The 10,784-nt window shown below is 48.2% G+C and overlaps 3 protein-coding genes across 3 annotated transcripts; all 3 read left to right on the top strand.

Annotated features, from left to right (window-relative positions):
- Positions 1–571: 571 nt before the first annotated feature.
- Positions 572–2,849, top strand: F5B22DRAFT_634080 (kinase-like domain-containing protein; the record flags this gene model as incomplete). The annotated part of the gene is made up of 3 exons (XM_047976932.1): positions 572–611; positions 702–1,157; positions 1,207–2,849. 3 exons carry the CDS (start codon positions 572–574, stop codon positions 2,847–2,849), a joined length of 2,139 nt encoding a protein of 712 aa, XP_047834180.1.
- Positions 2,850–5,518: 2,669 nt separating this feature from the next.
- Positions 5,519–7,381, top strand: F5B22DRAFT_593017 (uncharacterized protein). The gene has a single exon (XM_047973981.1). The coding sequence runs from the start codon at positions 5,971–5,973 to the stop codon at positions 6,862–6,864; it is 894 nt and encodes a 297-aa protein (XP_047834179.1). The 5' UTR covers positions 5,519–5,970; the 3' UTR covers positions 6,865–7,381.
- Positions 7,382–7,832: 451 nt separating this feature from the next.
- On the top strand, positions 7,833–9,785 carry F5B22DRAFT_593012 (uncharacterized protein). The gene is made up of 6 exons (XM_047973980.1): positions 7,833–8,349; positions 8,429–8,467; positions 8,538–8,591; positions 8,688–8,802; positions 8,993–9,566; positions 9,615–9,785. The coding sequence occupies exons 1-5, from the start codon at positions 8,179–8,181 to the stop codon at positions 9,112–9,114; spliced, it is 501 nt and encodes a 166-aa protein (XP_047834178.1). The 5' UTR covers positions 7,833–8,178; the 3' UTR covers positions 9,115–9,566; positions 9,615–9,785.
- The last annotated feature ends 999 nt before the right edge of the window (positions 9,786–10,784 follow it).

Raw genomic sequence — 10,784 nt, 5'->3', positions numbered from 1 at the left:
AGCAGGCATGTTGGTGGCATACCAAAGGGTTCTAACCTTAGGTAAGCATGTCTGGGATTAATCGATAAGAATAGGTGGGGCGCAGTGTAGATGGGACGAGTCGACGCTTGGGCCACAGACAGTTGGAAGTCAATTAAGCAAGCGCGTCTCAGGTGTCAGTCAGGCCCCCCACCCCTGCCTGCCCTACCTTCGACTTGGTGGCAGTGACCCACATCTCCATCAGTTGCCGTGCCCACCAGCAAGGGAGCAGTTTGTTGACTCATGGCGAAACCAGGATGAGGTGGGTTTCGACTGCCAGAGCATAGCGTGCAAGCAAGTACAAACACAACACCACTCATTCTGCACACATTTCAAGGTTGTTGTGAACTTTTCGAGATTGTATCTTTACTATCTTTACTACCTTGTTTCTTCAATCCATCACCATCTGCCCATCTTACAGTTTACAATCTTATACCCCAGCTTACTCCAAGTCTCCTTCAGCGCATACAGTACTTGCAAGCTTTCCCTCTACCTCCAACTTATGGCAGCGTCCTTGAATTGCTTCTCTTAGCTACAGTGCGTCCAGCCCACCATGTCAGAGTCCGACAAGTATGAGGTGCTGGAGAAGATAGGTATGTTCCTTCAGTCTGTTTCCAGCTATTCTTCCTGCAATATAATCAACGAGATGCTAGCTACTAACGCATGCCCACGCTGGAATCTAGGCCATGGCTCCTTTGGCATTATCAGAAAAGTGAAACGAAGGGTCGATGGCATGGTCCTCTGCCGGAAAGAGATCAGCTACCTGAAAATGTCCCAGAAGGAGCGAGAGCAGCTTCATGCCGAGTTTCAGATCCTTTCCTCTCTCCGACATCCCAACATCGTCGGCTACTTCCACCGCGAACACCTCAAACAGACCCAAGACCTTCACTTGTACATGGAATACTGCGGCAATGGTGACTTAGGGCGTGTCATTAGAGACCTCGCGCGTGCCGACAAGTACGCCGATGAGGAATTTGTATGGGTTGTTTTCTCACAACTGGTCACGGCCTTGTATCGTTGTCATTATGGTATCGACCCTCCCGACGTGGGTAACACCGTTCTGGTGGCCCCGAGGACGAAACCCAAGATCCCACCGGGAGCTGTCACAATTTTGCATCGTGATTTAAAACCCGAAAACGGTAAGCCATTCTCTAAAGCGGTATGTTGCCTCTGCTAATAGGATAACAGTTTTCCTCGGCGAGAACAATTCGGTCAAGCTTGGAGATTTTGGCCTGTCCAAGATGATCCAGTCGCATGATTTTGCTTCGACATATGTCGGCACTCCATTCTACATGTCTCCTGAGATCTGTGCAGCAGAAAGATATACCCTCAAATCAGACATCTGGTCTTTAGGTTGCGTTATATATGAGCTCTGCGCGAGGGAACCTCCATTTAACGCCAAGTCGCATTTTCAACTGGTACAGAAGATCAAGGAAGGAAAGGTTGCTACATTACCTAGGATTTATTCCGCCGAGCTCATGGCCGTCATCAGAGACTGTCTCAAGGTTAACCCCGATTCGCGTCCAGACACAGCAACCTTGCTGAATCTTCCCGTCGTGCGACTCATGCGCATGCAGCGTGAGGCAGTAGATTTGAAGAGCAAACTACAGGTGAAGGAAGCGGCTCTGGCGGTGAAGTTAAAGGAAGCGGAAAGACAACTGGCAAGTATTGAATCCAATAAATCCTTAGCCCGCCAGGAGATTGAATCTTCACTGCGAAGGGAATGGGAAGTCAAAGCACGACTTGAGATTGATCGACTTGTTAAAATCGAGCTTCAAGAACTCCAAAGACGCTTCGAGGGTGAAGTGCAAGCACGCGTCCACGAAGAACTCCAGAAGAAGTCAGCTACCACAAGTAGTGAGGAAGCCGTAGAGCCCAGCTCGTCCTTGGCGAAGTCCGAGTATCCGCAATCTCTTACTGACGCCAGCACTGATGGAGAGTTCCCCTCTACCACTGATATCACCGAATTTTCGGTCGACGAGCCCGAAGAGGTCCCCCTTAAGAAGGGTCGTGGCCCGTTCGGACGAGCCCAGACCATGTTCGAGCGCCATCTTGGTACACCTATGGATATTGATACTGCCTCTCCATCACCAATCGCCATTGCATCCCTGTCCCTATCGCCGAGGCGAGCCAACTCTACTAAAACCCGAACAGCACACCAGCCCACCATCTTCGATGAAACAGATGACGAAGCTCGGTGGAAGAAAGCTCGCGACTCAGACCCTGTCCTATCTGACTCCGATGATGATGATGATACCCCCATCATTCCCTCCCCAACACGGGGCCCACGACAGAATCCGTTCCTTCAACGGCCTGTGCTGACTGCCACAAAGACGGCACCAGTACCCGAACAGTTGAAAGCTCCAATTGCCTTCCCTTCATCAGGTCTCAACAAGCCCATGCCACCATTGCCGAGTGGCGCGTCTGCGCCAAGCTTGCAGGTACGACCTCAACCCAGCAATGGGGCCCTTCGGGAGAAAGGCAATGCCCCTAACCGAAGGCTAAGCAAGATCCCGTCGGCCGCGAACCTTGGCGCACCAGCGGGCGAGAATGGGCTGCAGCGTAAACCGTCACTGGCAAAGAAGGATGCCGACGCGCCGTCTCTGACCAAAGTGGCGGTTAAGAACAACGTTCGGGGCCGGACCCTTGTCGAACTGCAGCAGGCCCGGGCTGGCGGTCGCTCCGTCGAGAACGTCAACAGCAGCCCTAAACGCGCCAACAAGGAGCGAGTGGTCGACCGGTTCCTTGAGCCTGCGCCCGTGTGGGATCCTGAGCGAGATGAAATGCCAAGCCCCTTTTTAATTCGCCAACGCCCTCTGTCTCGGGCATGAATAGGCAAGACATCAAAGAATGTCACCTCGGAAAACGCCTTCGTTGCACGTGAGCTGATGATGGTGGTGGCAGGGAACTGAGTGAATGAATACGTCATGCCTAACTAACATATTTATTTTCCTTTGTATCAGCGGGGTGAAACGAAATGGACCCCTGGGGAGGTCGCAGAAATGGGGGCTTGAATGACTTTTGATTAACTTAGGCGTTACAAGCACATGCATTGACATCGGCGATAGAGTCATTGTTTTCGTGTCGGATTTTGTTCATGGAAATATTTACTTTTCGCGGTGTATGGGAAAGGGATGTCACGATGAAGGCGTTTCTTGAGGGGGTGGTGTCTTAGAGGGTTATTATTACTACTGCGTTAGCATCACCGGGCTTTGTGTTTCAAGTTCTACGGTTGGCGTCGCCGAGGTCTATTTCCCCTCTCTCTTCTCGCACACTTGAAGATCTAATCTGGAGTTCGAACGCGGATGGTGGCCTGGGGGTTGTTGCCTTCTCTGTATGTTCTACGAAAATTGGGCTGCACGACGGTTTTAAAAACAATAATCTTCATAACCTGCTGGGTTTGCCTGTGTTTTTGTGCTTCTGTGTAGCGTTGATACAAGTTCATATGTATCTTAGTCTCAGCGAAATATTCTGAAATGAAGTCCTGGATTATGCAGCTAACGCTGTATATATAATGGCAAGTTGTGATGCACGCTCGCCCTTATATGTAGACAGGTGTGGTTCTTAAGACGATCAAATACATCTTTCTCTCCGCGTCTCTTTATATCAAGTCGCCTGGCAAACTATAAATTGCATATATGTCTGGGGATTTGTGCAGCTGAAACTTACTACGCACTGATTGTAAGGCAGCTGACAATGGAAGAAGAACCTTGAAGCATGAATTTCCATTTCACTAGATTCTGCACGTAAGACATAGGGGGCTTATAGTATCAATCTCCACATGGCGAAGGATATTCCCGTTACATGACACCTAACGTTCTTGTTTAGGGCAAGAGTGTTTTCAGAGTGCCTCATTTCTTTCCCCATTCAGTAGGTAAGTACATAATGATACAATTAGCGTCGTGTCACCAAAACGGTGATGAAGAGGCTTAGAGCCATGCTTTGCTTCTTTGAAGTTTGATATTAAGTACTGCGCCTCACTTTAATCGCGCTCTTGATAGGGTATTTGCCTTTTAAGTCTGTCTACCTACTTCACTTGAAAAACGCCTGTATTTTTGCGCTTGAGGATAGCTAGAAAGGAGTCAGGCTAACTCCAGTCAAATTTTTTCGAAGCAATGGGCAGATACCTGTCGGGTGTTGGCATTATGTATGCAACCTTGCATCAGTGAATCCAAGCATCAAGTTCCAAGGTTACCTGCCGTGGGCCTGTGGGATTATGTCATTGTCAGCATAGGACTTCTTTTGGCGATCCCTTTTTAATCCTCCCTCATTGCCTGTTTGTGCCGAGATATTCGCCACCGTTGCACAAGAACCTGTTGCGTACCTTTCTAACTTGGATGCCTCGAGGACAAAATGGCTGCTGTCAAATCGTTGCTGGCCAACTCATATGTCACTAAACACGCAAGTGTTCGAGGTTTGCATACTGATGGCCTGAGCGCCGGTCTGGAATTGAACCCTTATTTAGCCCTCATTTAGCTTGCATCAACTATTGTGCACTAGTTTGTACTGACAGATTGGCTTCTGCGAGTTTCTAGGTAGCCTATCCGTGCTCTTGGGATTCTTGAAGTACCCCGATACAGTACGTCCATACTGTACGTACCAATACAGAAAATAAAGAGTATTGCCATCACCATTCCTTTCACATACGCACTCTCGCGGCACTCTCTCTAATTGCTTACCTGGAAAAAATAACTAAGCACTCGAACTACATACAAATGCCGATGTAGTCATGTATGTATGAAACCGATTGGGCTCCCTCCATCTACATTTATGCTGCCCCTTTGGAACATTAGTGTGCTGCTAGGTTCATGCTAAATCAAAGATTGCTGTTGCCTGGGAGCGCTCAGGGGCCGATGTGAGGGATCAGTACTCAGGTAGCTTGCAGCTGCCATCAGCCGTTGACCGATCGACAACTTTAGGATTGATAATGTGTACACATAGGTATGATAGTAACATGGAAGCTTGCGCACCCTCCGATCCGAGGATGCTGGCAGCTGTGCGCAATTGACAAATACATGTATGGAGAATTGAAAAGCAAACACTGTAGCGTGTACTGTATAAGTACCTTCACCAACGTTTCATTAATAACGCTACATATTGAGCAAATATAGTACATTAATACAATGGGTATACCAAGTAATTTTCGGTGTTTCCTCTCTTCCATTTACCTATTATTTTTGAAACAGATAACTGGGACACCAGGTAGTAATCAGACAAGCCCAGAGTGATTAATCTGCGTTGGCATTACTCTACATAGTACTTACCTACTCTTGGAGAGAAACGTTACCGAAGGCTGTGCAACGGCCAACCATTTTCAGCATCATAATTGGACAGTATTACAAAGTATGTACCTATGTCACAGTACTATTAGACTACAGTAGGGCACGGTAGGTACATGGCAGCGTAATGTAGGTACCAAGGCAAAAATAATACGAGGCACGCTGTCGTCCCACTGGGCCTCCCAGTCCTGCTCCACTTCCCTAATTCGTGAAAGTCAATGCCCCCATCTCGCTGTCTCTCTCTCTCCTCTCTCAGCAGGTCATTCATCCACTGACCGTGGCCTGGTTTCTTGTCATCCCATCCTGTCTCGTTCCCCCCAACCCATCCTCGCCCATCCCCAACAACCCGTCGCCGTTCATAGGGCATAAGCCTGTTATTCGCTCGTTTCCATCAACTTGTTTCCCTCCCTTCGTTTCTTTTGCTTCTACATCTCCTCTGCCATCAGTTCCGCTTAGCTGCGGAATCCAGCCTACTTACTTACTCTCTTGCGCTCATTCACCCCTGTTTCGAGGAAAAATCAGTGCAACCGATTCTCTCGACAGGTTATACCACGCAACACTCGACTCAACGAGCAGCCTAGCGCAAACACGCATCTCTCGATTTGATATTGGGCACATCAACCCTCTCATCCCGAACAAACGGTGTGGTCCTCCGCCCTCGTAATTCGATACAATGTATTCCAGGCGCTTAGTGCAAGTTCTATTCGTGGTCTTGTCTATCTTGATCGCAACAAGGGCATCGTGGTTTCATCAAAATAATGTTGAGGCCCGCCAAGTCTCCAGCGGTACAGATAACAATGATTCTTCCGACGTAACATCAAGTGACGACACCAGCGTAGCTTCGCCTACTGATGACTCGTCAACGATGACTACCTCGACTGAGGAGCCTCCATCAACTACCACGTCCGACGAGCCCACAACTTCTGATGAACCCACGACCTCGGACACGCCTACTCCGACTCCCTCGTCTTCGCCAACGTCCGACTCTTCAACAACTACAAGTCAAACCAGCACTGGCCCTATTACCACGCCACCCACTTCAGAACCTACATCGTCCGTCCCAAACACATCTTCTGACGATGATACCAATACCGATACCGAGACTGAGACTTCTGATTCTAAAACAACGCCCAAAACCACTGCGAAACCCGTTACCAAGACTTCCACGGTTTACTACACAAGTACCGATGACAGTGGAGCAACACACGTTGGAAGCTCGGAGGCTGTCGTTGTCTCAACGCCCGGCTTCTCCGGCGACAGTGGATCTAAAAGTCAAAACTCAGGTATTAGTCCTATGCAAAGAAACATTATTATTGGCGTGACGGTTGGTGTTGGTGGTGCCATCATCCTCGCCGCCGCTGGTATTCTATATTGGAGACTTCGCAACAAGAGACGCAACCAGGAGGAGAATGAGGAACTCATTAGCTACGGTGCTGGCTTTGGTGGCCCTGGAACAGCCGAGAAACCCGAAGGAAGCGGACCCTCCGCCGGCGCTCGCAGCCCTTTCCAGAGCACGCTGGAAACCTATCACGCTCCTACGCAGACAAACGCTGCCTCCAATTTCTAAACGCGCTCTCTCAGCTGTTTGTAAAAGTGGTGCATTTGTTGATTCCGCATTTCGTAGCGGTGACTTACTCAACCGGCGTTGGAGTTGGAAGGACTTGTATGGCACGTTCTATGCCAGTTATGTTATTTGGATGGCACCCCATTGGGCTAGCTCATGGTTATAATGCCACCATAGTGCTAGATGCGATGTTGTTCACAGGTTATGTGTGACATGGCCTGAAATGAAGGATGAGAAGGAGGGGTTGAGGAACTATGTCGCGGCCGAAGCATTCGATCTCGCTAGTTCAATCTGTGTATTTGACTATTTCGGACTCGAAAAACGTCACATCAGGTTCAAAACCCAACAACATTCTGTTTGCAAAATTTGCCAGTAGCACGAAAGAAAACTTTGTATAAAGCCCTTCTAATAATATACCTTTGATCTTCATAATATCTGGCTACTTTTATAACGTAGTACGATTGTCGCGGACCGTTCTAGTGAGCTCATAATTCTGAAGATCATATATGTGTATATGTTGAATTGTCGATGACCTTGTTCACATCGCTGCAGGCCCGTGTATATATGGCTCTTGATTGTAGTCTTTCAATAACGTGTGACGCTATCTATGCTGGTATGCTCATACAGTACACATCAAGTGTCAGTCTGTGAAACATAAGGTAGGATAAACGTGCTGGCGTTGAAGTACTTAGTCATGCAGTTGACGTATATTATGTATGTTTCTGTTCACCAGAATAGAATGCTTACATACCTACAGTACCTACATAACAGGTAATTTTGTCGATTAATCAGATATCGCGTTCAGTGATATGGATATTAATGTTGTTGCAATGAATAGTGGTGGTGGGCGATGTCGTGTCTCAGAATGGTTTCAGGAACACCCACCTCTACTCCTGTCCCGTCCCTGCGTCCTCCCGCCACGCGATGATCCGGATTGGAAACCCGAATGCACGCATGGATTGAAATTGAAACGTGGGGTTTAAGATCTTGATCAGTGTCTTGAAATCCCTCTTTTTCTTTTTTCTCCACGCCCTTTCTGATATCTGATGCTCAGGTGTCAACTACTGTAGATATCCCGATCTCCCCCCTGGCGTTACTTTGATATTGCTCACACCAAAGGAATCTGGGTCGAACGAACGAAAAGAACTGGTATACAAGTTACGAAATTCCACGGCTTATGAGCCACATATTTACGGCAGGAACAGATCGAGTTCGAAAGGACCAGCGAACGAGCCCTCCCTCCCTCCAAGTTCCTGACGGCAACCGACTTCCCATCTGAAGCACTATTTCCAACGATTTTACTCTCCGCCACGGCCTATGTCGAGAACCATGCCATATATGAGAATCACATTGATAGCTGCTGTCGCAGCGATACTTCTGCGAGGCGTTCGGGGAGGCGAGATTGATGCCCAGATAGTTCAACGGGGCTTTAATGTGGGCGTATCCGCACTCCAGGATGAGACAGCCGCTTTGGACACCAACCTGAATGTATGAGTACATGCCTAACTGGCAGTTATCATTTGGTCTTTGCGCATTCACTAACTTTTCCGTGTGAACCGTTCTATAGAATTTTGATGGGAACTTATTTGGAGCCCCTACAACACCGGTACGTGTGGCTATCCGTAAACTAAGAGACATGTTAGCCAGTATTAATGCGAGTGTTGTGGTGTCCACAGATCACATTTTCAGGCGTTGTTCAGCAGCCATTCCGGGTTGGGACAGAAAATCTGGTAAGTTTTCCCCGTATATCTTTTGAATATTGGAGGCAGAGGGGACACGCTCAATGTCCAGACTCAGGAATAGCATGGTTAACTGAGGTGTGGCAGGGGGATTATCGCACCGCCGTCAATATAGCGTGTGATAGATTCCAGAATCAGGAGTGCAAAAGGGCGGCTGATCAAGTAGCTGGGTCTGACAAGAGTGACTGTGACCGTCAAAAAGGTGAGTCATTATACAATTATTTCGTTCCATTGCTTCGCACCACACTTGCATTTTAAGGGCATCTATTCCATTTTCAGCCCACTCAGGGTTTGTGGTACTGTGCTTTCTTCCAGATATTCTCCTTTTGTTCAAACGTCTAGGTTGTTGCTTGGGACTTGTTGACATACGGCGAGGACTGATGAGAGTATAGACGAATGTCAGGACTTCCTCAACAATCCACCAACTCCGCGAACATATCGCGTACGGATGAGTATGGAAAATGACAACGAGAACGATTCCATCTGCGATATCGATATTCCCGAGCCGTTCTAGTATATACTCAATGTTTTCTTGTTTGCGGCGTCTTGGTAGGAAATTGTTAGATTAATTTACAGAGTATAGGTAGCAAAGGAGTTTGGCTATAGCTACTAGGTTCGGACGGTCCAGGCTTTGGTTCAGGTTTATGGATGGGGACCGGTGCTTGAACGAACTGGCGGAGAACTAGATGTCATACTGATTCAATTCATGCAATCATTTTATTATAGTTCGTGGCTGTTGCTGTAATGTCTTACTGGAGGAGGACTTGACCCATTTCGTAAATGAACTTGGAAGAGAGATGTCATGAGAGGTAATTGTACATGTTCATTACCTCAATAGCTGGTAGATTTCGTTCTTGAAGTGTTTAGCTTGGAGTAAATGGCTAGAGTTGGGCAGTTATCACTGTAGGTACCGTGCATGAATTTGCAGATTTCTGTTCTTATTATACATATTGGTTCCTCGACTATTACCTTACCTAGTTGAGTAAGTACATACATAAGTAATAGTGCACGACTTACTATACTTAGATACTATGTGGTAGGTATCTTGAGCGCACCATGGAACATGTGACTGTACCCATCAGCTGTTACCTCAGTATCTGCTCAGTACATAAAGTATATAACGTACTTCGTACATGTAGCCTGAGGCCTTCGGGTGTGCTGCAGACTGCAAGCGGTTCCTGCGTCCCCGCTGCAAGTGTGCCAGTTTGTCAGCCACTAGATATTCGTTCTCGCGCGCGTGTGTTGTCGTTGTCAAGAGAGCTCCAAAGCTGGGTGTGGCCAATCAGTGCTGCAGTCACCGCACTACACGTGGTCAATGCTACTGCCTACTGATTGATTGGAGTGAGTTGTTTTTTTTCATGTTTTTTTTTTCTCGTGTCTTTTCTTGGTGGCCGAACAAAGGAGTAGGTATCAGTCACCAGAAAAAAAAAAGTTGACAGCGAATCATCAACAGAGAAAGGATCGAATTGTGCTGACCGCGTTGCAAGATTGCAAGCAAGCTTATGTGCACTTACCAAGAGAGATGAGAGAGAGCTTACTTACCTACTCGGTACATATAGGTAGAACAGAAACCACTTAAATCGTTCCTATCTAACCTACTTGGTGGCTGCTCACCTAGCCAAGACCCCGTCAGGCACTTGGGACAGACGCGAGTAGGGGTTTCGAGGGGCCCTAAATCTGCCTACTCGAGCTAGTCAAGTCCCTACCTAGGTAGGCGAGGTAGGTAATCTAAAAGTAAGAGGCAACTGCTAGAGCGGCAGGAAATTTGGTAGGTATGACGCCCGCGACGAGCCTAGTCGGCTGCCGGCTGACCCACTGCTGCCAATTTGGATCGGTGGGGCCGCGTCACTCCTGAGATGAGCAGATGGAAGCTACCTCTGCGACGCCGCGATGCCACAGTAATCTCGCCCTGCGCCCGCGACCAGCCATGTATCTTCTATCCTCCCGTAGCCGCCTCGACCTGGCCACTTTCCGAACTACAGGACGCATCCTGGCGATAGTAGTGCTCGTTTTCTTCGACAGATTGACCCTTTTTCTTCGATGCTGGCCTGGGGAAAGCTGGGCCAATACTTTAGTTCTCTTCTCCTTCACGACCTCCTGCTTCAACGACGCGCCTCTCCTCCTCCTCCTCCTCCTCCCCGTCGTCGTCCGTTGAACCTCCTCTCCTGTCCCCCTCGAGTCCAC

This window comes from Xylaria bambusicola, assembly GCF_022495145.1.
Source record: "Xylaria bambusicola strain CBS 139988 unplaced genomic scaffold F5B22scaffold_6, whole genome shotgun sequence".
In the NCBI taxonomy this organism is placed as follows: Eukaryota; Fungi; Ascomycota; class Sordariomycetes; order Xylariales; family Xylariaceae; genus Xylaria; species Xylaria bambusicola.
This window is presented reverse-complemented; position numbering and strand designations above follow the sequence as displayed.